Source organism: Amphibalanus amphitrite, unplaced genomic scaffold (genome assembly GCF_019059575.1).
Source record: "Amphibalanus amphitrite isolate SeventyFive unplaced genomic scaffold, NRLGWU_Aamphi_draft 001514F_arrow, whole genome shotgun sequence".
NCBI classification, from domain to species: domain Eukaryota; kingdom Metazoa; phylum Arthropoda; class Thecostraca; order Balanomorpha; family Balanidae; genus Amphibalanus; species Amphibalanus amphitrite.
Window position 1 is genome coordinate 90,754 of NW_024883007.1, and position 26,209 is coordinate 116,962.

The following is a 26,209-nucleotide window of genomic DNA, read 5'->3' on the forward strand; positions in this document are numbered from 1 at the left end:
CCGATGTCGATTCACCAGACTCAGCCCGATGGGACCGTCTTCTCCGAACGTGTAAGCTGGTCCCATGGCGGCGTTCTGTACCGCACATATAGGACTGCGAATGCTAATGCTATAGGACTTAGAACCGACTCGACTAAGATTCGACCGCCGCTCCTAAACTCGAAGATGGTCATTTCCTTATGTGAATTCTGCTACCGCCGCTGCTGGCATTAAGAGCTGGTGGTTAGGGTTTAAGCCGATGACATCAGCTCTGGTCACAAAGCATCGACTAATGATGCCACTGCTAAGACACCAGCTGTGTCCGTCCTGGGACAGAACTCAGGCCACCATTGCCGCCTGTTTGACCTCTCTCGCCTGTTGTGCCGTGGACGCTCTCCACTGCAGACCAGACCCGTTAGCTGCACCGTTGGCGCTGTCCGGGTCTTCCGACGCCCTTATCTTGCCGACAGATCGCCTCAATGATCATCTGTCACGCTCATCGGTTGATAGCACTCCGCTCGAGAGTCTTTGTCCAACAGTACCCGGTGACAACCGGCTGGGGTTTGTCGGTGTGTATTGTCACCTCCACGATTCATCGATACTCGGGAGGTTTTATGCTTATTTCTGCTGTTTTAGACGTCCCAGCGCCGTTATACACAGGATTAAGTTATTTGGTCAGCGTCCGTCATTAGCGGCACTCCAAAGAAGTGATGGTATCGACAATTTTTAAAGGGACAGTATCATCGAAAAAAATCAATGCATGGAGCTGTTTTTTTTTTTTTACTAGCATTTCTTATTTTTCTGAATCAGAAAAACATAGTTTGAGGACCGAACTCGGTGAAAAATATTGCAACCACATTTCATTTTCATGATTCATTTTCATGAGCGAACCACCACTATACAAGCATGGCCGCCAGTTTGGAAGCATGCAAAATTACTACAGAATTGGCGCAGATAATACATTATTGACGCTACGCTTACGCGGTCGTTCTTCTGATTGAGCTGTCCTTAGGGAGAGGTAGCCTTAGGTATTGCCTATAAAAATATCACGTGACAATTGGAGGGAGTGACAATTGGACGTGACAATTGACAATGGGAGAAAATATCACGTGACAATCACGTGATAAACGTCATACATTGGAGGGAGATTGTGATTCAAGCTGGAGGAATTCCTTTGTTGAGCCGCTAGAATCCGAAGGAGACAGCGGAAACTGCCTACGACTATTTAATGAATTTAACGGTGATGAATAAGTGCGAAAAACGTTTTGGCTTTATAAAATTTGATGAAATGACCAGGGTAAAAGTTTTATTACTGGCGGTCAATTCAAAACGGCGCAAACATTTAAACAGTGAAGATAGTGAAGCACGATTCAAAGTGTAGTACACCTTTCGTACTTTGAGCGGCGATAGCGGGATAACGGTGTGGAGCTTCGAGGATCGGTCTTCAGTTCCCGGACCAGATAGGTGGGGCCTATGCAATGTCAAATTTCATCAAAATGGTGATACTGTCCCTTTAACACGGCTTTGCCAAAGAAGCGAGTTACATGCTACTTGCTCTTTGCATCTTTCCCCAGTATGTAGCGGTGCTACTACACAATTCACCACCTACAGCGCTAATGTTTTGTGTTGTTCACATGTAATGGTAGCGCAAGCATCGATAGATACCGTTTTCACGTTCTGCCTTCGCACGCCTCGATGGTCACACTCAGGGAAGACAGACGTGGTGACTAAGGGGGCAGAAAAACAAAGACGGTCCTCATTTTCCGCCTAGGGACCCGCCCATAACTGACATTTTTCGTGGTAGGAACAGGGTCTCAGCTTCTATGGGCGCCCGTTTCTGATTCATGAGGGCTCAGCTGGTATATGTAGTTAGGTGTGTCTCCATTTTTGTTTCGGTCGCTGAAGTGAATTGAATTCCCAGACGAGTGCAGTTTTCTGTCCCATGTTACGAGCGATAAGGACGTCGCACAGCGCCACTGCGGCGGCATGTTTCCCCTCTTTGTCCGATGCGACATGGGTCGGTCTACTTAGTGTAGCTCTGGTCATCCAGTAGGTACTGGCCCGGCAAAGAGTACTTACTACTTATTCCATGGCACGCCGTTGGATGTGCGATAAGTTTGCGGGCTACACAACGAGTTGATTTTATCCACGCTTCGTTTTTCTTCCTTTTTCCGTCTCTATGTCACTTCTAAACATACCGAGTGATCTTGATGGTCGATATCTGTAAAGCGACAGCTACACACGAGTGTAGTATGTTTATCTGTCTCAACAAATTCCTACTTTCATAAATATACGGCGAACCTTGCATGTGCAAAGTAAGCATCTTGCATAAAAAGGAGCAAGCGAAAAAAACATCAAAAAGGGCAAAACACAAGGGGCATAGTCAGAACGCACTTGAAAAACAATACTGTACATGACAAGAATGTGTATGCTCACACGTTATATCCATCACATCCGTTACATCAATCGGCATACGAATATAAGTGATCACCTGGTATAGCTGAAATTCTGAAAATTTGTTTTTTGTTTGACATGAATGAGGATATGAATTATTGCAGAATCGTGCAACGCAATTACGTTCTTACTTACTGTTTTGCAACAACTCATCATGATTTGCCAGGGGAAGCGGGCTGAGCTCGGCTGATCACCAGGCTTTCAGGAGCTGAGACTGTCTTCCTCCAAACATACATCCCACCCGGTACGAATCTGTCTGTTTTGCCACCATATTACCACATATGTAGGTAGCAACCCGTTTTCCAAATCTACCGGTTTCCTTTCTCGAGAGGCTGTAGTACGCAAGGATGTCTTCATGTGCGTGCACAGTGTTGTCTCGATAACACGCGCCCGTGAGTCCAGTACCGGGGGAGGGGACATCCGATCTACATAAGTCGCCTCTCTGAGCCACCGGTATATCCTCTCACCAAGGCCGGTTTTTCACCGACGACCTCAGTCGGCATTTACTGCCGCTTTTTCGGCGGCTGCGGTCCCGCGAAGGGCGCCTGGTGACCTCGACACTGTCGCAAACCTCGGAGACGTCGCGTGCCTTCCAGAGACCCCGTGCCACGCATACCTTCCACGCGACTGCGCATACTTCTATCCTTTGGTTGGATAACCTTGGGGCCAGCCCGTGCCCTGAGATTTGGACGGTGGTAGGCTCGGGCGAGCATTCGTGGTTTCTCGTGCACGAGGGGTCTTCTGAGAAAGCTCGTGCCGAATGCCCCAGAGGCGGTGCAGCGGTGCCCAGAATGTGAGCCGCTTCCGCCGCAGTGTTGTGCTGCCAACTGCCGTGACTGGCCGTGAAATGGTAAACAATGGAGCCGCGCTGCAGCGGGTTCGGCATGCATGGCACTCATGCCGGGTCTGTTCTGCATTCAGGACGCAGTGAACACCCCACCCTGGCCTTGCAGCTGCATTCCACAAGCTGTTAGAGCTGCGTCAACGTGCACTGTTCGGTCTGTGACGTCTTTGGAGTCTGACAATCACTGAATAGAGGAGAGCGGACCTGGAGCGGGCACTAACGAAGGTCGCTCGCCGTGCCCTCACCTGCCGCGCCCATTTGGGGCGTCCAGTGAGCGCGTGCGGCCGCGCTGTTTTTGTCCACTGTGCGCCACATACGTCGCTGGGCGGTCCGGCGCCGGTGGTCTGGGTGGTGGTGTCCGAACTGACACTGAGAGGCGCGCCGGGGTCAGACGGGTAGTTGTCCAGGTCAGTCGGGTCACAGCGGGGTCAGGGCGGCGGTGGAGTGCGCCGGACAGTAAACAACGTCACGGTCGAGGCACCGGTCAGTTTGGGATACACCACTGCGTGGAGGATTTAACGAGGGTCGGCCTGGGTCACAGGTGGTTCGACAGGGTCACATGAAAGACGTCTCAGCGCAACGCGAGCCCTGAAGACCGTCCCAACCCACAGCTCTTTGCAACGTATGCCTGCTTGTCTAACACCCAACGTCCAACATCCCTAACAAGACTGCAGTAAGTAACGGCCCGCCAGTGATCTGACCTCTCCGTATGATCGGTCACTCACACAGCACTCCGTGATCGATCATAAGCGCCGAGACGCAGCGTGCCGCGAGATGACCGCCCATAAACGCCGACTGATTAGCCCGGCGAGGGGTTATAAATCAGAACCGGTGCCACCAATCGGGTGCGTCATCGTTTCGCAATTACAAGGCCGCTTCTTGCGTGGATCGATAGTTCGGAGATAACATCTGTTGGAACACGTGTACTGGAACAACAGCGCTGCGCAGAGAGGATGTCTGAGCAGGGCTACCGGTCGGTGGGGGTGGTGGAGCGACTGCAGCACGTGGTGGTGACGTCATAGGTCAGAGATGACGTGTAATAGTGACATCACAGGTCACATCAGCCCAGCCAGCAGGGATGTAACGCGTCATAAATGGCACGACCTCTTCATTGTCCGGGGTTGTACTGGAGAGGCTGGCCCAGCACACGACGTCTCTGACTCGTGCTGGTTCGTTCAGGGATGACTGATGTTACCGAGAGGGCGTGCCGACAGTGACCTCTCACCTCTGCCCCGGGTCAATGCGGTCACGACTCGGCTGAGCGTGACACGGGCGTGATAGGACAGAGAGTCAGGCCGCGATGGCAGGCAACTGCCGGCCCGCCCGTATACGTGCATTCGTCTGGTCCTGTATGTCCGGCGTCCGCCTGCTTGTCCTCTCGGTCTCTGTCTGTCTTTCAATTCCCTTGATTCCTTTCCTCTGCAACCTTCCGCTTCTAGCTTTAAATTTCTCTCTTCCCTTCCTCCCTGGACCTCTCTCCCACTACCCCAGCGGCTCAGACAAATAACCCACCCCGACCCAACCCGACTCGGCTCACTAAACCCACTGCACGGCGCGACTCTGTCCCCCGGCGGCGCCGGCGCGTTTTTCTGCTGACGGCAGTATGACGGATGGCGCGTCCCGCCGATCAGCAGACTGATACGGCTGTTGACTCTCCTCGACAGCAGACGCAGCCACAAACACACCCCGTCCTACGGACTGTGTGCGCAGGACAGCTGCCTCCCTCAGCTGCAGAGGAGGGGCGTGTCGTCGGCTGGAGAGGGCTAGTCTGGGATTCCAGTCCAGCGCTGGATTAGTGACAAATGACTCACTCTTGTTGATGGCGCAGCTGATTCATTCGCGCGTCGTTCTGTTGATGGATTGCACGGGCGTTTTTCGGCGGAGCTCTGTGTTTTGCGGTGGTGAATGTGGTATTCCGGCGGTGGTGACCTCTGCCGGGGGCGTGTCGGAAAACACGGCACCACCGCCGCCACACCATCGCTAACGGTGCTTCAGTCCGGGCCTGGGCCGCGTGCTGCGCTGCAGTGCAGATGATAATGACTGCCCAGGCAGTGAAGATCATTTCTCACCGAGGGACTCAGTGCTGCTATGTAGGATGTCCTAAACGGAGTTCAGTCGAAAATGTGCCAAACTTTGATAAGGACTAACGTTAAGAGAACATTCGTATCGTTACCTCGTCTAACAAACAGACTCTGCAGTTGCATTGGAGGTTCAAAACCCTTCCCATTGTAACAAATGTAAAAAGTAAATAAACAATTTCTTCTTCTGTGATAGTCTGTTTTGGGACCTCTTGTTCCAGCCGTATAACCAACACGGTTTTTCTTTTCTTCAAGTATGTATTGCAAATTTGACGACAGAATCCAAAAGTAATAAACAGTCGGCCGAGACTTTGAATAACGATACGTCAGGCCGCTACGGCGGTTGGCTTTCGAATCAATCTTTCACAGCTCCTGCTCGGCGTTCGGCGTCGGCCGCTATATTCAAACGTCATACACACACGTCATACATATAGATGTACGTCATATCATAGCACCAATCAGAAGCGGGCGAGGACAGGCGTCGCAGGTGAGGAGTGAGGACCATATAAGGATATTGGGGCATTCCACGTCAAATCGAACAAAAATCGGCTGTTTTGCACCTTACCATCAGCGATTTCAGTATAAATTTATGAGCGAGTTCCTGTGTGGCCCCGGACATTACATTGATGTTTTTTGCACATTCTGACCACAGGTCTTCTAAATATAGGGCATCAAATTTTTACAAAATGTTGCATCTTTATATTTTTGAACGACCATAACTTTGGTTGTACTTGTTTGATTTGAATGAAGTAAACCTTACTGTTTAGGTAATTTCTTAAGCATTTGTTTAGAATTGCTCTTACTCAAATATATGACCTTGAAAATTGCTTAACTCTGTTCTTAAGCACAAATATTGAAATAGCAAAAAACACGTCACCTTCGATTTGGCTCATTTTCATATATTTTATTGCCTACCATATTCTTAACAACCTGTGAAAAAATTAGAGTGGGCCATTCATAAGTTTTGAAGAAAATTGCACATATGCAAACGTATGTTAGCACGCGCGGTGGAGGGGGAAGAGCGAATTTCGCCCACCCCTCCTGTTTTTCGCCAATATTTCATAAGATTAATGCGAAATTGATTATGGCTACCTGTCAAGAATTGAATTGGACATCTCATCGTGCAAGCAATAAGAAAATCGGTTCACAACTGTTCTAGTAATAGCGGTGTAAAGTGAACATCCTGTCGCCGCAGCGACGCGGCGACTCGGCAGCCGGCGCCGACCGCTACGCGCCGCCTGAATTGTAGACTGTGCCGGGACGGAACGGAATGGTTCCGTCTTTACATCGCGCTCCCTACCGCTGATTACGTTCGATTCGCGTCAAATTTTGTGAGAAGACTAAGAAATGTACAGGCAACCTTATGGTGAAAGAATTTTGAAAATCGGTTGGTAAACAATTGAAATATGAACGTGTAAACACAAAATTGTGATTGCTGCGTTTCCCGCATCGGCCGAGCCCGCCTCAGCCGGCGACATGTTACTCTTAGCAGGCCTCTGACTGCTATATTTATTATTGTATTAACTAGAAATTCCCCATACATACTAAAAAAATGTATGTTCTTTCGGATAGTGAAGATCAAAAGACGTGAAGATATCGTTGCGTGATAATGTTTTCGTTGAATTTACTTCATGATGCATTTCCACACGGCTCAAAATTCACCGCAAAATACCGTTTGCCTGAGACACTTTTACTATGGAACGTGAATGCTTGACTACGATGACTATGCATTTCCATTCTCGCAGAGTTTGGGATATCACTAATCAGCAATCATTCATTTCAGAAAGTGTACACAAGCAAGCATGTCTTGACTCTGTCTTTCAAGGTCACGCGCGGTTGCGTGATGTTGATGCATGAAAACGGCGTTTGCCGCGAAAGTTATGAATGGCCCACTCCAATTTTTTCACAGATGGTTGGGAACATTGTGACGGACATAATATGTAGAAATTACCCAAATCGAAGGTGACGTGTTTTTTGCTATTTAAATTTTTCTGTTTTAATTCAAGGTCAAATGCATTTCAAGGTCACTTCAATTTAATTTTATAATTAAAAATCAAAGCCTTATCAATTGCCTATAAGACCCTGTTAATATCATTTTGATATCAGAAAAGGAACCAGAGTTATAGCCATTTAAAAAAATTGATGTGTGGCATTTTTCGCTATATTCGATGACCTATATCTCAGCGATACGTTATCAAATTTCGAAAATATTATACGTAACTTAGTTTTGAACCATGCCCAGTCTGCCTACAAATTTTCAGAAAAATCGAAGGGGATGACGGATTTCGGTGTTTGATTTGACGTGGAATGCCCCTATTGTAAGTGGGCGAGGGGGTTGGGCAGTAAGTAGGTACAGAGGGAAGTGGAGGACGGGGTAGGAACGAATTTCGTTACACCCATCTTGGATAATGACAACGCTTATAAACGGCATGTTTCCTTATCTATACAATTGTGGATTCGTCTGCACGGTTAAATTGTTATTCCAATATGCACGGAATACTGTTATCGTCCTTCAAACTGCAAACTGAAAATTTGCGAACCGATTTCCATCGCAATGACTCCGTCTCGGGAAGAGCTATGCAGCCACACGGGGAGGAATGAGAATATTATCGTGTCAATCAGGAGGCATGCTTGAAGGCTGAAGCAGAACGTTTAATCATTCTGCTCGATCTCAGACGAGCTTGTTAGTCATCTTTCTTTCCAGTCAGAAGACATCATGTCCGTGAGCTGAGGTTACGTAAATGTGATGCAAACCGTTCATTGGCTGACCTTTGCGTGGAAGGTAATGCCTTTCTTGCTGCCTATCGTCAGACCTAAATTTCTGTGGAATTCTAATAGGCAAACGGTAGCCCTGGAATGGCATGGTATTCCGAGGAATTGATGCAATAAAGATTATCTCTTTCCGAATAGGGGAAGGAGGGTGAATTGCGCCACCTTTAGGAAAAACGCTAATTGTAAGAAAACTGCTGGAGATATAAGCATGCACTGGTGACCATTTCGAAGAGGAACTCATTGGCTACGATTTAAGAGCCTACCGATCAATTAAGAATGTTTCGTTTGCTTCTGACAGCTGCTTTTTCAGAAGCATGTAAAAGGGCGCATTTGCCAACAACTGCTGTAAATTGCGCCATGGGGATGGCGCAATTAGAACCCAATTGCGCCCTATACTTTAACATGGCTAAGCGAATGAGACGGACTGCATACACCCCGGCAGTGCAATGTCATTGCGGCTTACTTTAACATTCATAATGTTATTCACGCTGGTTAAATAATAAATGTAGGTGTAAATCGCGATGTATTTTTGCCCAGGTAGATAACTTTACATGTGTCCGTACGCTTGTAAAAGTGCAACGAAAACGCTTACTGTAACCGACTAGATATATGTGAACGTATGCGCCTATACGGTTACATTTTCAATCGTTTCTCTCAAAATGAATAATTTTTATCGTTTCGATAGCTTTATGAAATAAGTTCTTACTTTTTTGTCATAGCTGTCACCTCTCACGCCTGAGTCCATGTTGAAAATGTCGTATTTTGTCAATTCCACCACAAGCTCGTAGCCTAAATGGCAGCTGCATTAAAAGTTTGACGAGAGAAATAATTTGCGGACTGACGACAGTGGGTTGCTCCCCTGCCTGACAATAAACTCCTTCTTTATTGCAATCAGTTAATGATGCATTCATACTGTCGTGATACAATAGCTACACCATTATTCTATTTGCGCCCCCCTGGCGCAATTGCCATGGGCGCAATCAAAATTGAAGTACTTTTTAATAAAAGCGTAGGAGTTATCATAAAGATGTTGAAGGAAGTTTACTGTTTCAGTGAAATATAATGAAAAAAGGGTTTTTCTTTCTAAATGTCACTCTGAAAATCACACAAATATCACAAATTTTTATAGCCAACGGTTCAAACGACTGCAAAAAAGCTAAGGAAACGCCATAACATCTTTGATGGCGTAATGAGCCTTGCTGATTGGCTTCATCGGAGGGCTTGGGCCATAAAAGGAACTATCCAGTGGGGAAAATAACGTTTTCGAACACAAAATTCAAAACATGCCATTGAAGCCGTGGGAATGTTGGTGGGCGCAATTGGTTAGGAGGGCGCAATACACCCACTTTCCCCTAGAGGCAGTGCCACGTAAGGGGCCCTATGCAAATGTCGCCGTCGCCGTCGTATTTCACCCACGATTTAATTAGTAAAGTGAAGCGTATTATAATTAAAAGTCTTCAGCCTTGCCATTGTGGTATCGGCACCACTATTTGACTATTTCCAGTGCAACTGTTTTTTTTTTAACGTCGTCTGGGGATTGATGCAATTCCGCCAAGCCCGTTCCTTGCAGTGTCGTGTTTTATGCCGCTATCGTCTTGCGGTACATTCCGAGCTGTCAGTTTACCGGTTGAGTCACTTACAGCTTTGAGTTTTGCTTCTCCAATGCAGGATCCTCTTCTGATTCTGCTCGTTCCCCTCTATCCTCTGATCTATCCCTTCGAATTATTGACTCAATGTCCCCCTGACCTTCCCCTGTCCACGCTTAGCCCCTGGATGGCCCCCTGCCACCCTCTGACCACGCCGCACCCCTTCTGACCACGTCTCCCCGTCTCGTCTCCCCACAGAGCTCCCTGATGCGACAGGACAACGAGCTGTTTCGCCAGCTGCTGAGTCTGCACGACTCCATCGAGGCGCTGAAGCACGGCGATGGCTCTCTGTCCGCCGGATCGTCCCTCTGCTCCCTAGCCGATATTGAGGAGGAGGACACGATATCGACACCTTCCACCGACCTCGACCGACAGAGCCACCTATCGACCGAAACCGACAACCTATCGGTAGGTACCCGGGGCTTTAGTTGGGTGATGGATGCCGTGGAGAGTATATGAGGCGTTCCTGAGATGCATCGCGGTCGTGCGCGAGGTTAAGTGGCGGAATGAAATGTCAATGTCATGTGTGGGCGACGATGGATCCAAGAAGAAGCTGTTTAGGATGCGAGGTCGCGCCGTCAGGTCAGCGCCTGCCCGGTAGATGCCGTGAGTGACGGATGTCTGTTTTTCTTTCAGCTGGTGAAAGGCGACTCGGGCTCGGAGCGGTCGTTCTTCTCAGAAATTCTCCACGTGACCGGAATGTCGCAGTGGGCCAAAACGCGTCTGCTCGGACCAGGTCTAACTGCGGCGCAAGTGGCGCCACCATCGCCCCGCCAGGTGGCGCCGTCGCCGCACTCTCCCGTTGCGGAGAAGGCTCCTCTGCGGAGACACCGTAAGCAGGGCTCCTGTGACTCCGGCATCGTGGACCAGGAGATTCGCGGCCAGGCCTGAGCAGTGCTATGACGTCAGTGAAAGAAGTCGGTGGCCATGACGTCCTTTGACATCATCTGATGTGACGTCATTCGGTAGCCACCGCGTTCCCTGGCCAGCAGCGCGGGCCAGACTTGTGATACAGCAAAGACTCATCAAGAGCCAGACTACGAGCTAGTGCGTCACATCAGCCGTTCCGGGCGGTGTCACATAATGTGACGTTAGTAACGGAAGCCTGGCTGACTGACGTGACATCAGGCTCGTGTCCTATGGCGAAATCCGCGCTGTATAGTCAAAGGCTGTTGAATGATGTGTGAGCGAGTGATTTGACGACGAACGTGAGATCTCAGTCGCTGGTGGGCTGCGAACAGCTGAATGATGACGTCAGAGTGAAGTCAGAGAGAGAGAGAGAGTGATTGATGAGAACTGTCATGTGATTGGTTCGCAAACGGCTGAACTTATGTGTGTTTGCATGATTTGCTTTGGTTTGTTCTCATACGCCCCGTGGCTTGTCACCCATGTCGTACCGTACCCATGTGATAACTTAGCTGAAGTCATATCAAACCTAACACACCAGAACATTTACTAACGGCTCCATAAGATGGAAAACTTGTAGCAGTCAAGATACACGCAGCTGGGATATTACATATTCCGATGGCACGGTGTATTATTCTCCCCACCCGTCGTATGGCAAAGAACCCTGTGTTACACTGACGCACTGTATCTGAATTGTCCGTGTCCTGTAAGAGCTCCGTGCTCGTTGGAACCGTAGCACGCATTAGGTAGGTAGATGGCCACCCATTGAGATTGTTTGAACTGTGTGAAATGACAAATAAACATGGCTCCTGTAAAATGTGAGTTTGAGTCGTGTTGTTTATGATCCAGATCACGAGGCACGATATACCTAAGCGTGAAACATACGAAAAGGGGAAGAAGACCGCATTTACTATTTTGGTAGGTACATAGATGTGATAGCACTGATCAGGTCCACAGGGCTGGTAAAGTGTTATGTCCTATTGACGTCGTCGGGGACACAGTACCAGTAAAAGTTCAAGTAACCGGGGTCAAAATTACCACATTTAGTAAACTTTTACAGTAATAAATAACTTTCAAATAAAGCAGAAACTAAACGCAAGTGAAATATATCATTGAATCCACGACGTATATCCCCTTTAACAAGGACATAAAAAGCCCCTATACCTAATACATACCTACAACATGGTTATGAATAATACATACCTACAACATGGTAGCCACAACTCACTTCCGTTAACAGCAAAACTACCGTCGACAGTTGCTAACGAAAACTAGATCAAACTAGATGATCAAACACATACTAACAGGCGCTTAGACACCGACCCCGCTGTCGGCTGTGCTATTTCAAGCGGGGTTGATTGACGACCAGTTGTAGCCAGCTATACGACTAGACAAACGACTAGATTCGGAACCGGGGTCGGACCGGTTGGACATGGTAAATTCATGCGGGGTCGATAGTTTCTAGCCGTCGTCGTTGTGAGCTACCGATACAATAGCGACACCTATTGCATCGGTTCGACGATCGTAGCGCCCCCTACCCTTTCCGGGTTCTTCGTTTGTTACGCTAACCGCTGACCGAGTGATGCCGTGACATTTAATTAACAAACTGGAAATTTCGAAGCGCGAGTCTGATAAGCAATTTAGTACATATGACTGCTCGTAAAAAAAAATAATATAGAAATGAAACCTAAGGAAACGCGCATCGTAGTTGCATGCATCCTGCATACATGAATCGTAAAAAGGTCGGGGTCATTTTTCGCTCTCATTTCAGTGGCGGATCCAGGATTTTCACTGGGGAGGGGCTGCAGGTCATAATTGGGCGCCACGCCCCGGATGGGCGCCATAGTCGCATCGTATTGGCGCTGAAATATTGGCGCCCAGTGGCCCTGACAAGAGGCGCCCAGGATCAGTATGTACAGTGACACCACACGATTGGAAATATCGGTGCGGAGCGTACTGAAACGACGTTATTCGACTGATTTTTGCATCCTAGTCCTAGTATGCGGCACTCCGATGAGTTGCGAATTGAAAATTGGCGCCACAGTGGCGCCAGTTTTCCTTGGGTGGGGGCTGCCAGCCCCCGCAGCCCCCCCCCCTGGATCCGCCACTGTCTCATTTTTTTTTTTTGGTCGGGGACGCAATTTGCTTTTTTACCAGCCCTGCAGGTCCATCTGGTCTAGGCAAGGACAGAGAAAGGGCATGTATCATGCGAGGCACACAAGCATACCTACATGTCACTCAATGTCTAAACCACGAGCAATCTCCCCGATAGGAAGCAGGTCGTATCAAGAAGCTTCGATCATCGATGCCTCGAAGTTCGAGTTTCGATTCGAATCACATACCATCCTTTAGCAGATCGTTTTAAAGCATCATTACACCGAGCTTCCACCCCCAATCCACCCACCGATGACCGATCGTCTAAGAATGATAACAAAAAGTCTTTTCGCTGGTGCCCTGCGGTACAGCATACCTTCAGGCGTTTACCCCTGCTGCCATCTAGCGACAAAATTATAAAGCTGAGTAGCTCAACACGAGACTCACGCTCGAGGCAAGTGGCAAGCAAAACAATTACAAACCATGCTAAGGATAAGAAAAGCAAGGAAATAACCGAAAGTAAGTGGCGATCATGGCAATATCGTGCTGAGAAATAAGCCGAAACGGCATCGCACGCTACAGAGTCCAGGCTCGGATGTTTCGTCTGATCGTCTACAGGTGTCAGCACCACCACCTTGCTAGATGTCAGCACTATGCACCACAGATGGCAGCACCTTAGCACAGCCGCCGGGCCTACAGGCAGCAGGTGGTCGGGAGTGCCGGGACGGAGCGGCTCAGATTGTATCCATGCCGCCGGCCAACTGGAACTGGCTGCCCATCTCCGGGTGAGTGTGACGGCACGTGACGACGTGACGACCGTCGCGTGACGATGTGACGGGTGGGTGTGACGAGTGTGCGAAGGGTCATCTGACCAGGTGAGAGTGATGTGACAGGTGCTAGACTAGAGGTGTGCAGACTGCAGAGGTCTGTGAACGCTCTATTAGATCATGGTTGTGTCTTTTGTTGGTGACGCATTCGTGATAACAAGAGTGCCTACAAAAGTCCTGTCAGACCCGTGGGCCATGCCCCTAGTGCTCTGACCTGCCTATTTTCTCCGCAGACTTGATGCAGTGACGTGATCCTTCATTAACCAGAGATCCCCCTCCCCCCTCAGAAGCTGGTGGAGACTTATTATATCATGAGAAATCCTTGTAAACACGACTGGTTCTCAGTGCCTTATATCGGTGGTGTGCTCGTATAGGTGCAGGAATCTAACAATAAATTCAGTGACCCTTTTATCGCTGCATCGATCCGGGCCATTCAACCTTATCAGATTGCTGTTGGAATGCATTAACATTTAGTTCCAGGTGTCGGGCGCCAGTGACAGCAGAGCATTGGACTAGATTTAGGACACAGCATTTGATTTGGAAAACAAACTAATTTGCTCCTTCAATCGTACATAGAGATTCGTACAACCATAGGTAAACCATCCACAAGGCCAGTGGGAATGACCCATGCATTCTATTCTGACAGTTGACACACATTCACTACCAGCAGTGTCACCAGCGACATTCTCCATCCCTCACCCGACTCCAGCAGTGTCCACTGTCCACTGCCCATGCTCGGGATTCCCCATAGTTGAATCCACACCACCCCCTGTACTTAACCTGTCTCTTCTGGTCTCTTCCTCGTGACAGACGCAGCACGGCCCAGTCTGAGCTATTTTCGCCCTCGGTGGCACCTCATCAGCATATTGCGTGAGGGGAGGTCTCAGCACAGCTGAGACTGCCACAAACAGCCTACCCATGGGCTGTGGTGCTGATTGATGTATTGAGCCTAAGATCCTGTTTAGTGCTTCCTCGACTGGCGAATTATATCGTATATAATTAAGTATAATTCTACCTCTATTCTCTCTTTTATTGAATCCAAGTTCTGTCACCTGTTGCCCAGGTGCACTTGCACCATGATTCACGTTCAGCACGACGTACCTACTGCTAACGTTTACTTTTTCCATCGCATCCGGAAGTTCGTAATTGCCCCGCATTTCATACATCCTATGCGGTTCGGTCACAAGCACCACATCTGAGCTTTTCTGAATCGTGACGCGTCATTGTCCTAGCCCTCGCCCTGGCAGGGTATTTTTCATAACACGGCCTGGCAGGGGGGGGGGGGGTCGATGCGACCCCCCCCTCGCGATTGGCTCCTATGGCACCTAGAAACACCAAATTTGGTAGGTAGGTGGGCCCCCTGGAGTTCTCGCCCCTGTGCAAATTTGGTTGCTCTAGGTCAATATTTAGGGGGGTTTTGGGGGGTATAATGTAAAAATTTCGCTAAAAACAGGTCACAAGTTTTTCGCTTATAACTTTTGATCTAATTAAGATAGAGCAAAAAGAAAAGCACCAGTGAACTCAGCACGTCAAGGCGCGTCGAATGATATACTTTTAAGCTTGCTTAAGTGTACTTAAAGTTTTTCTTAAATTTTAAGTAAACTTAAATTAATAAATTAAGTTCAACTTAACCAAATTGCATCATATCGCATATCATTCGATTCGGCTGATCACCAGGAACACAATGATACCATTTTTGAAGCTCTAGCGTCATTATGTGCCAAGTTATTGGCAAAAACGTCATTTGACCTCAGTTGACCTCATTTGACCTGACCCATGGATAAGTACACCAAACAAAGAAGCACCAAGTGACCTGCTGTTAAGTACCGTGGTTTCAAAGCACAAAAGTGATAGAACGAAGCGGATATCTCCAGTATTTTCCGAATTTAGTATTTTCCCATAGGCTTAACATTACGACGTAATGACCTCTAACTGACCTCAGGTCAGTGACCTCAAAAAAGCCGGACTATATGTTATACAACTCGGTGAACTTAGCACATCCTGAAAGTTTGAAGGAAATCAGTCAAAAACTGTGAGTTGGACAGGTGCAAAAAGAAAATTGAAATTTGACCATGACCTTGTACCGGTTTTTCTGACCTGGTGACCTGACCCAAGGTCACCCGGACCTGAAATTTTCAGGTCATATGTAAAAAGGATGCCCCATAGGGTGTGCCAAATTTGGCGGCGCTGCGCGCCGCCGTTTTTACGCTATCTTCGAAAAACCTTAGGGGGGGGTCGCATCGACCCCCCCCCCCTGCCAGGGCGAGGGCTAGCATAGTCATTATGCCCTAAACGTTCGCGGCATTCTCTCCATTGTTATAAGCCTTTCCCCACGGCGTCCCGGCCGTCGCATTCCGTTCGCTCCCACCTATGCGAACGGTGTGTATGCGTTTCCGGTAACCAAGGTCATCCTCACACCTCTCGGACCGTTTTGAACGTCCGGTCGGACTCGGGACGTCAATCTAGGCCATGACCTTGACCGTTTGACCTTCTCTCGGCAACGGAGGGAGAGGGGAGGGGCGTCTATGTCGTGATGTGTGACGGTGATAATTGTTCAACTCTCTCGGTGGCCAGAGTAGAATGAGATAGGCTGACACCAACTGGCGATGTGGAATGTGGACTAAATGAGCTGTAAATGATGTGGCTTGTATAGACGAGGAAGAACTAAAAACAAAAATTAAGGATCTTTGGCTAGCCGAGTGGAAAATGAGAACCTCAATTAGAAGGCACTCAATCTCAAACATAATTATTTGCATGATGCGCTACCTGACACTTTAACCGTAAATGGGCTCAGGGCAGCTTCACACGTGAGACGTTACAATGAACAATGCATGGCGTCATGCAATCGCATTGAATACCTAATTTCAGAACCTTCTATTAACATGAACTTGACCCTAACTCTGACTTGGCCTTACTTGGCTCTTTTTTCTCAATTTATCACAACACTGAAGTCCTGCACTGACATTCCTGATATTTATTTATTTATTTCAGCTACACCGGTCACTGTCCGGGCCTCAAATATGACGTGGGTCACTCGTTTGACTGGGTGGTGCGCCACTTACGTGAGGTGAGTCCCCTCCCCTCCCTCCCCTCCTCCCCTCAGCACACACATGGCGTGCCTGTGGCTTCTGCCGGCCGTTGGGATACTAATTAACGGTCTCCTGAAGCATGTTATCGCGTTATACGGCCCTTAGACAGAGTCGGAGGTGGACCACAATAGCACGCCGGGCCGGGGAATGTCAGGGACAAGGCCGTGGTTCTGTCGGTGTTAGACGTTTCTGGTCGGCGACAACATGGGACGTGTCGAGAGGAAGGAGTGCTGCTGTGACAGGAAATGACATACGGAAGGAGAAGACTGGCAAAATAAGCTATTTTTGTATCAGCAGGCAATTATGTAACACTGAATGGAAGTCTGAGATTGAATTAACTAGATAGAGGAAGCCGAGTTCAATGAATGACAAGATAACAACGGAGAACACATGCGTAGTTTAAAGGGACCCTCCCACCTTCAAAAAAGTTAATGAATTGGCATGAAAGTGATGTCGCTCGGTTCAGAAAGAGCAAAAACGAATATCTACCAAATTTCATCGAAAAATATTCACCGGTTTTCAAGATATTAGACTTTTACTTTTGTTTACTTTTTGGGATCTCCGCTGTTCCTAGCGACTTTATTTGAAAGTGCGGCATTTGTTGCGCGCAAAGCAGCATATACCACCGCGTGCTACAAAACCGAAAACGTTTTAGTCAAACATTTAACGGACGTTCGAAAGCCTGATGACGTGATCAGATTCCCGTAATGGTTAAGAGATAGGGACCACGCTGGTCCCACCCTGCAAGTAAAGGGAAGAAATTTCTTGAACACCATAAAGCTGCGGGGGTTGCGACCAGGATAAATGGTGATTTCTGAGCCTGGCCGCAAACTTGGCTATCTCAACTCAAAACTAATGTTAAGGTGGGAGGGTCCATTTAAACGAAAACCCGTAATGAAGACTTCAAGTTCATTAGCACCCGTGGCCTCAAGGCCATTGACTTCTATGTAAGGTCGCCAAACGACCTTCTCGCTCACGGGGCCACATTGCGTTACAAACTTCCATCTCGGCTCGTTTCGGAGTTTCTCCAGTGACCGGCGGCCCTGTGTGTGGGCCGATCACGTCATAGGCTCCATGACGACCGGAGTGCGGCTGTCCGTCGCCGCGGAGCCCACCGGTCGCAGGTGCGGTCGATAGGCTAAACGACGGACCGGGGTGGGCAGCGCAGGCAGGGCAGTCAGGGGCAGTCAACGGCCGGAGGTCGCGGGGTCTGTCGTGTTGGAGGTGGTGGGAGTCCAGGAGGTCAGGACAGGTCAGGAACGGTCAGGAGTGGTCAGGAGCGGTCAGGAGTGGTCTGTGGTACAGACTAGCCCGACTGCGGAGGTCACTGCGTGTTACCTGCTGACCTGACCTGACCTGTCACGCCGTGACCTGACCTGATCCCCGGCGGTACAGACTCAACACGAGCGTAACTGGTGCCTTCTGTGGTCCCTGTACTATGCCGGTATGTAAATCTCGGCATTACATAAACAGGTGTAAATTTGACGTGTTACATAACCCTCGCCGGCCGAGGGGGGGGGGGGGCGGGTGCCGCCCCCCCCCATAGGGTTTTTTCGCGATAGCTCCAAACACGCTGGCGATAGAGAGCTGAAACTTGGCATACCTGACCTTTGATCCAAGCCGGATCTTTTGACACCAACCGCATTTTTGGGTCAGGTCAGGTCACTGACCTATGACGTCATAAGTGAACCTCTGCACGGTCTTCAGATGTCGCAACTTCGCAACGCCCTCACTGCCAGAGGAGATGTCACAGGGAAATGAAACTTGCAGGATCTAGTATCCATTATGAGTCCCACAACTTGTATATCTCGGATTTTTCCTAAAGGTCATATGAGGTCAGGTCATTTTCGTGACCTCACCATTATAAGTCAATGGGGAAAAATTCAAACTGCTATTCTGGAGCCGGAAACGATCTCCAACTATCTCAAGCAGACAGAATCGTGATTTGATGCACTCCTTGCAAGGTTAGATGCGTCACTTTTGCAATGTTGACCTTGCGTGACGTCATTTATGACGTCATCAAGGTCATATTAGTTTTTCGTCAATAACTCTTGATCAAATTGAGCTAGCGAGTCGGAAAAGCCACCAATGGACTCAGGAAGACCTGCCGAATCGAATGATATGCAACATGACCTCTTTCGACCAACTTCGTGACCTGGGGGTGCTGACCTGACCTTGACCTGAGGTCAACACCCCAAGTTGACCTGACCCGGACAAAAAGTATATCATTCGACGCGCCTGAGCGAGACGAACACGATGCTGCCAAAATCGGCGCTCTGCGGCCGTTTTTTGCGAAGTTATTCACCAAAAACTGAACCGTACCTTGGGGCACTTGACCTGACCTCAGAGGTCACCGGTTGACCTAGGACCTTAAAATCGGGTACCAATCTCTGCGTCTCGTAACGGCGCACACGCTCGTTTTTTTCCGCGACGCGCTAGCTCCACCAGGGGCGAAACGGCGAGGGGGGGGTCGTACCCGCCCCCCCCCCCCTCGGCCGGCGCGTATGTAGAAAACCAATAGGTCCGGCGAGGGATAAGTCTGTCACTTTGTGACAGTGATCAGGAATATTAGCCTTCCCGCTTCTTTCGAGTTACCCGATTGTTGAATGTCAAAGTCGCTTATAACAGCTGCATGATTTTGAATGACTAGCGAGGAAACTGATAATCGTTTGATGGTCAAATCTGCGAGTGATAGGACCACCTTTCTGTCTCGCTGACCTATCATCCCGCAGCTCTCTCACCTAACCTTTCTTGCCCCTCCGACTTGATCTTCCTTTTCTCACTGACCTGACCCCACCCCTCTAACCCCGTTGACCTCTCCCCGCAGATAAACAGCGGCCCTTCTTACAATCACGTGGTGGTGACCCCTCACGGTCACTCGGTGGGTGACGCGGGCAGCGGTCACGGCGGACCGGCCGACGTGGCGGACAGCTCGGCACCGGGCGGACACCTGACACCGACCCACTACCCGGCTATGCCCCGCGGCAGCATCGCCGGGTACACAGGTCAGTGGAGTGAGCGTGGAGTGTGTGTGTGTGTGTGGCGGGGGGGGGGGGCAGTCAGTGGAGGACAGGGGTGGCCAGTGGAACACAGAGGACGGTCAATAAGACGCAGTCCAGTCTGCCGATGGTGGGTCAGCTGGCGGTCAGGGTCAATCGGATCGGTCAGAGTTATTCCTGGGAGCGTTGGTCAAGTGGTCACGGCCGGTCGGTCTTGTCTAGTCGGTCATGGCTGGTAGTAAGGTTCTGTTGCTCGGATTCTGTTGGTCAGGGAGGAGGAAAAGAAACGGAATTAGGATCACGGCAACGTGATGGTCGTGAAGAAAACCGTGACGAGATCCGCTTTCTCACGGAAAGAACCTGGCTTGTTCGTGATTGAAACCTTTTTGTGCGGAGTTCATCGAACCATGTAGCTCGATAAATCATTAAGTAGATCACGACTACGATTGGTTACAAACAATGGCCCACTGAAAATACCCGTTAGGTTAAAAATCCAGTTCATTCGACAAATCAGTCCGAAAGCATCCAGGGTCTTTCAACTTTAACGCCTAAATTATATCTTATATGAGCCTAAATCTTGTAAGACATTTAACTTATTTTTTAGAGATTTTTTTACTTATTTTATAAGATATTTCACTAGTATCTTATAAGATTTAACGCCTAAATCTTATAAGAGAATGCAGCTTTGTATTATTTCACGACTACATTTTGGCGATCCACACCACTGCAACTGGCTCGCTCGCACTTAAAAGCCCGGCTATCGGGTTGCCCGGCACCACCTCACCTCGCGGCCATCGCCCTTCCGTGGCGCCGTCAGCCGAGTATGCACAGGCACACACCTCTACCGATTGTAGACGGTGTGCTCAGGCACCACAGCCCGCGCCAAGGGCCCGACAGGCACGCCCGGCCCCGGCAAACACGGATATGACGTCAGAGGCGGGTCAAAAAACGACGGACGACCGCCGCGCCGGGCCGGACAAAAAGGAGGTGACGTGACGTGATGGAAACAGAGGTGATGATGGCACTGTGACTTTTGGGAAAGGTCAATGATGCAAGTGCCTGTTGGATGGCCTTTTTCAGAATCGTTATGCTTGATCGTTGTAGGCATACTGTACTTACATATATTCAGACGAAACGAATTAGATTATTTCGCCATTCGTCAACTAGGTACTTCTTTCAGCCTCTCTATTTTCTTCTTCAAGCTCCTTTAGGAGTTGGAAAAGTACTACCTGGATTTGAAATTATTTCCTCAACACAGATGCACTTCTCTTCATGCCATTACCAATTGTACACTCTAAACGTAACGAGTGTTGGCTCCATCCTACGTCGTGTCGTAGCGCCAATCGACCTCAGTGGCCGACCGTTACACGCCAGACAGACCGGCCTGGACCGTTCGCTATCTTCGTCACCAAGTAGTGTAGTGTCGTCACACCGTGTCATGCAGCCCCTCAACTGCGCACTGGCCGGCCCCCAAACAGCCTTCCGAGTAGAAATACTGTCGCATTGATGAGTTGGTCGCAATCGAAAATGACGCACATGTCATATGTGAGAAGCTGCTTAAATGTTTGTGTTTTTAATGCCTATGTAAGACACCTTTATTATGCAGTGACTATGTAGCTGTTACATGCTCTTTGAGGCTGTTACTGACATGAAATATTCAGACTCTGGTAGCCTATATCTACCACCCTGACTCACACACTTTTGAACGCGTCATTTGAACTTATGTAGGTTGACTGAAATATAAAAACAATACCAAAGATGTAGGTTGACTGAAATATAAAATCAATACCAAAGCATGTTGACCATCTCGAGCAAATAACGGGGCATGGATTATCATCGCCATTTTTATCCATTTTAAATCTCCAGCTGGGTAACTCCAAAAGCAATCAGCTCCGAGTGGAGCCGACAGTAATAATTTCATCGGCGGGAACGGGTCTGAGTGACGTTCACTGCCAGACATTGACTTGTTGGTAGCAACGGGGCACGGACGGTATAGGGACGGTCGGCTCCTGCAGAAGTTATGGCTGCTGGCTGTAATGGCATCCCGCAGCGGTCGCATAACAATATCAACTGCTCAGTGCTCACTGCTCAGGTCATGAACGAGTGATGACACTCAATTATAAGACGTAATCTGCACTTACACAGATTGTAGATTTTTAAACTTGATAATGAATGAGATTGTCTGATGTGCGAAAGAAATCAAATCAGCCTATTCAATGTATGCGTGTGTGCAAAATGGTTTGGTTCACCACTACTGACAACAGCGTTACCGTCGACAGGTTTCATCCCTGGCCAGCACCAGCAGGTGGGTCTCAACTACCACAGCGCCTCTGACGCCTACTTTACCGACCTGGAGCGGCAGGCGAGCACGAGGAACCAGGACCGCGCCGCCAGCCGCGTGCGCAGTGCCGGCGCCGGCGCACAGGGCATCAACGTGAGGTCGGCCGAGGGGCCGGCGGCGACCCCGACCCCGCCCCCGCCCGCCGCACAGCCGGCCGCCGACCCCGCCGGCATCGACAACAAGTACAGCCGCTACTCCAGCACACACAAGTCCGGTACGTATCCTATCAGCTGCACGAGTGTGCTGTGAGCGACGCATTACTGGGGCCTTATCACTATGTTCATAATGGAGCTTGGTAATGTGTGAGAATAATCGTTACGGAGCTAGTTGGATTATTTTTCTGGCATTTTATGGGGAAAACTTGTAAATAGTTTTCTAATTTATTTCTTCCCGCGGAGCCATTGCTCTCCAAAAGCCTTGAGCCATTGTGTCTGGTTTAAAAAACAGCCGTCAACACCAATTCACCCTATATAGTTATTGCATGAGCATGCATTACGAAGCGCAGCACATAAATCAACTATTAAGTGTCGTTTCATGCACAGCAGAATGCTGAGGGAAGCCTTGTTGTACATAGGTTTCCATGGACATGTTTTGCCTTTATTGGCCACGCTGGAAGCTTCCAGTTTTATGACTGCCGGCTATGCAAAACTGTCAAACAATAAGTGCTGTCTCGCATAAGCCAGGGCACTCAACACAATGTTTTGCTGAATAATCCATAATCAATCACCAAATTAAGAACAATCATAAAATTGGGCATTTGTTTGGCCGTGCCTGAACGCAAAATCATTGTTTACCAAACAAACAGTTCGTTCCAATGACCCATGTTTGTTCCGTTTGCCTGCAGCCACTAAGGAGGCGATTCCGATCGCGGGATATGGCGGATTCGTGCCGCTCGCCCGGACCACGCAGATCGGCGTCGGCAAGCCGTTCCAGCAGTTCGCCAATGAGGGATTCTCGAGAATGCACGAGGTGAAGGACCTCTACAAGAGCCCGCAGCAGCCGAGCACCGTGGTCGCGTAGTCGGCCCGCCCGCCGTGACCTGAGTGACCCAGGCCAGGTCACTGGGTGACCCCGAGTGATCACGTGGTCAAAGGTCTGGCAGCAGTCGGTGGTGGAGTCTGGAGGGAGTTCGCGAGCTTTTCTTTTTAGGGCTGCGACCTCAGACGTCAGGTGCGCCTTTTTCAGGAAAGGTTTCAGCATTTTGACGTCACAGAAATATAGTTCGGTTCACACCGCAAGTACCCGAGGTAACCTGCGAACTTCGGCAATAAGGAGAATCTAAGGAATGAGAGGAGAGGATACGTATGCTCAACGTTTTCTTTGGAGCTCAGTTAAACTGTAGCCGGTAGCCTATCACTTCTCGAAAAATGCCTATTTATCATTTCAATTATCATTATTTAAATTCGAAATGTGATGCGATGTTCTTTTGTGGCACTTAAGAAACTCTATGTAGCATACCTTTTCTAAACTGTTTCACTCTTGTCTGCGCATTGTTGTCCAATTAAGTAAAATTCGACCGCCTGTTCTGCCAAGGCCTGAAACAGTCTTTGGCCATGGATGTCTTTGGCCATATCACCTACGGAGCTCATGCTTCCAATTACCTACCAATCTGCTATATTCCTAAAATTTTCATAATATATTCATCAGAGCCGATATAACTCTGCTTTGACCTGGTGCCTCTATTTCATTTCATCAGTCCTTTGGTTGGTGCATATAGCATGTTGATTATCTGTTTACCTATGTAAATACAGAGTGCTCTATTCTTGCTATGTCGCCTTTTTATGCCTTTTTGACTTAGCCCTAGGAGAGAAGCTCGTTCACCATTGCCCGTATTTCGGTCCGAGGAAACCCGACATTGGCAGGGCTGCGACGGCCGCTGCGGGAGCTGTTTTAGGCCGGAGCCGCCGTGCTGGTTGTCACTTTGGCGGCAGACCAAACACGACCGACCGACACACAAGGTCGCGGACAAACACAGGAGCGACTCGCGTGAGAGACTGGCGCCAGCCGTCACGGCAACGCAGAGAGCGACACCGCACGGCACGAGGAGATGTAGAATGGCACCACACAGTACGGGAAAATATAGAACGGCACGGCACGACACGGGACTGGCATGACACCAACGATACGATGAAAAATGTAAAGGCACCTCACTGTATGGGACGCTATTTTACAGCAATGGTATACGTGTAGGGTACAACAGGCACAGCGAGAGTAAGTTTGGAACGTTTCGGTAGGCCATGAAAAGAAATGATACGAGCTAAAGCATACTTAATCGACGCATACCTAGCGATTTTTACGTTACAACTTTGCACGGTAGGAACATCGCATCGTGACAAAATTCTCAGCAAACCCCATCCCAGCACGACATGATTCGCACATCACTTCATTTCATATCACTTCAGCTGCGAGAAACAAGGGCGGATGGGGAAGTCGCGTTCAATTCATCGCCCAAGTGAAAGTCAAGATCCTGGAAGACCGTAGGAACTAAGCGGAGAAGCACGAATGATTGAAATGGTAAACCAGACCACAGGATGGATAGCATGGAACATAAAAACGGCAGTAACTGGGACGGAAATGATTTATTCAAGTCACTCTCACGTCCGTGATTGCCTTGCTGGCATCACTACACAATCACGGTCGGACGGACTGACCGACGCCCGGCCAACAATCGATACAGAGTGCAGTCTGAGCGGCGACCGCACCCTGGACCTTCACCTTGGGCCTGCGCCATTGACCCCGCTGTCATGGACTCCAGAACGAGTGGCAAGGAGTGGTCCAAAGAATGGACAATTTGACAGCGGGAGTCGAGTGGGACACTTTTCGGTCTGACAGAAACAGAAAGTGGTAGAGTGCATTTTTTTTTGAATATTTTGATCAATACCTAATCTAACGTTCATATCAACAACAGACTCAGATGTCAGTTTAACCCTCGCACGACCAGGCCATTTCTCATAACACGAACGACCAGGGGGGGGGGGGTTGTTACGACCCCCCCCTGGCGTTTCGAAACGGAAGGTCGTAGAGCTTAGCGGAAAAAACCAACGGATTGCTCTCAACGAGATCTCGCGATTGGTGGTATATTTTTTGGTCCTAGGTCAACATTTGACCTACTTATGACCGGTCAAAGGTCAAATTTTCCGAAAAAAATCAAACTTTTTCAACTTTCCGCGGCGATTGCGGCAAAACGGTGGGAGATATCGACTTGAAACCTTCACTATCGTGTTCCTTGATCAATTCTCTATCGTTTGGTATGTATTTCGTTTCCCTAGCTCTAAAAATGGCGCGTTGGGAATGGGAGCGCCGGAAGTCGGCAAGGTCACAGTCGGCGGCAGAAATTCGAAAAATCAAAATTTAAATTTTTGAAATCTGATTGCATTTTTGGATTTGGGAGGTCCATTTGCTCCCTATAGAAGCTAATATTGCTGCATATTCCCATTGAGGTGACAAGAATTAGCAAAATAGTGGTTCGGGCGCTTTTCAAAAATAGTACCGGACGCTGTTCCTCTTGTGACGTCATAGCTCCGTGACCTGACCTGACCCGGTCAATTTTCTTGCACCACACGATAGCCAATGCTTGCCCCAACATGCATGGGAAGTTTCATCATGATCCATCAAACAATGTGGGTATCACCGGCAGAAAACCTAGGGATTCGGCGCACACGTTTGGTAACTGTCGGCCGGAGGCTGTACCTCTTATGACGTCATAACTCCGTGACCTGACATGACCCGATCAATTTTTTTTTTCGGCAAAAGATGCGCAAAGGTTGCCCCAGAGGGTATTGAAAATTTCAGCCCGCTACGACAAGCCGTTTAGCGTGCACTTCGAAAAAACCTCAGGGGGGGTTGATACACCCCCCCCCCTAGGCGTTCTAGGGTTAACCCGCGACCTGGTGGGGGGGGGGGGGGCTATTTTTTTGCCCCCACTCCAGACTTTTCGATATATCTCCAGAACCGCTGCGCCGATCGTCACCAAACTTTCAGTACCCTCCCGAACATCAATTTTACACATTGTGACCAAAACTTTTTCCAAAGGCTATGATAGGTTGGCCGGAAATGACGTCAGAGTGACGTCATGTTCTGCCGTTTTCGACCCAAAAAAGGGTTTTGCGGGAAGAGCTGTCAGGCCTATAGCTTTGCAAATACAGAAAAATGATAGAGACATAAAAGATGTAAAATAGAC

General features: G+C 48.9%; 2 protein-coding genes across 3 annotated transcripts in view; both read left to right on the top strand.

Moving 5' to 3' along the window:
- LOC122373548 (clumping factor B-like) overlaps positions 1-11,496 on the top strand; it is a 46,551-nt gene extending 35,055 nt beyond the window's left edge. The window contains exons 2-3 of the mRNA XM_043351741.1: positions 9,972-10,181; positions 10,410-11,496. Coding sequence (XP_043207676.1) covers positions 9,972-10,181; positions 10,410-10,664 — 465 coding nt within the window. The 3' untranslated portion in view covers positions 10,665-11,496. The remainder of the gene's footprint in view (positions 1-9,971; positions 10,182-10,409) is intronic.
- Positions 11,497-13,499: 2,003 nt separating this feature from the next.
- On the top strand, positions 13,500-23,798 carry LOC122373551 (protein FAM166B-like). 2 transcript variants are annotated; one of them, XM_043351743.1, is made up of 5 exons: positions 13,500-13,558; positions 16,592-16,667; positions 19,517-19,694; positions 21,968-22,243; positions 22,874-23,798. In XM_043351743.1, exons 1-5 carry the CDS (start codon positions 13,521-13,523, stop codon positions 23,047-23,049), a joined length of 744 nt encoding a protein of 247 aa, XP_043207678.1. In that variant the 5' UTR covers positions 13,500-13,520; the 3' UTR covers positions 23,050-23,798. The 2 variants fall into 2 exon arrangements, with proteins under 2 accessions (XP_043207678.1, XP_043207679.1); XM_043351744.1 differs by lacking the exons at positions 13,500-13,558; positions 16,592-16,667 and adding an exon at positions 17,904-18,133.
- The last annotated feature ends 2,411 nt before the right edge of the window (positions 23,799-26,209 follow it).

Bases quoted from the DNA above. Each gene is read 5' to 3' on its own strand.
- LOC122373551 (XM_043351743.1), top strand. From the start codon at position 13,521: ATGCCGCCGGCCAACTGGAACTGGCTGCCCATCTCCGG. The intron at 16,668-19,516 runs GTGAGTCCCCTC...CTCTCCCCGCAG, and splicing joins TGGTGCGCCACTTACGTGAG to ATAAACAGCGGCCCTTCTTA. The intron at 19,695-21,967 runs GTCAGTGGAGTG...TACCGTCGACAG, and splicing joins CAGCATCGCCGGGTACACAG to GTTTCATCCCTGGCCAGCAC.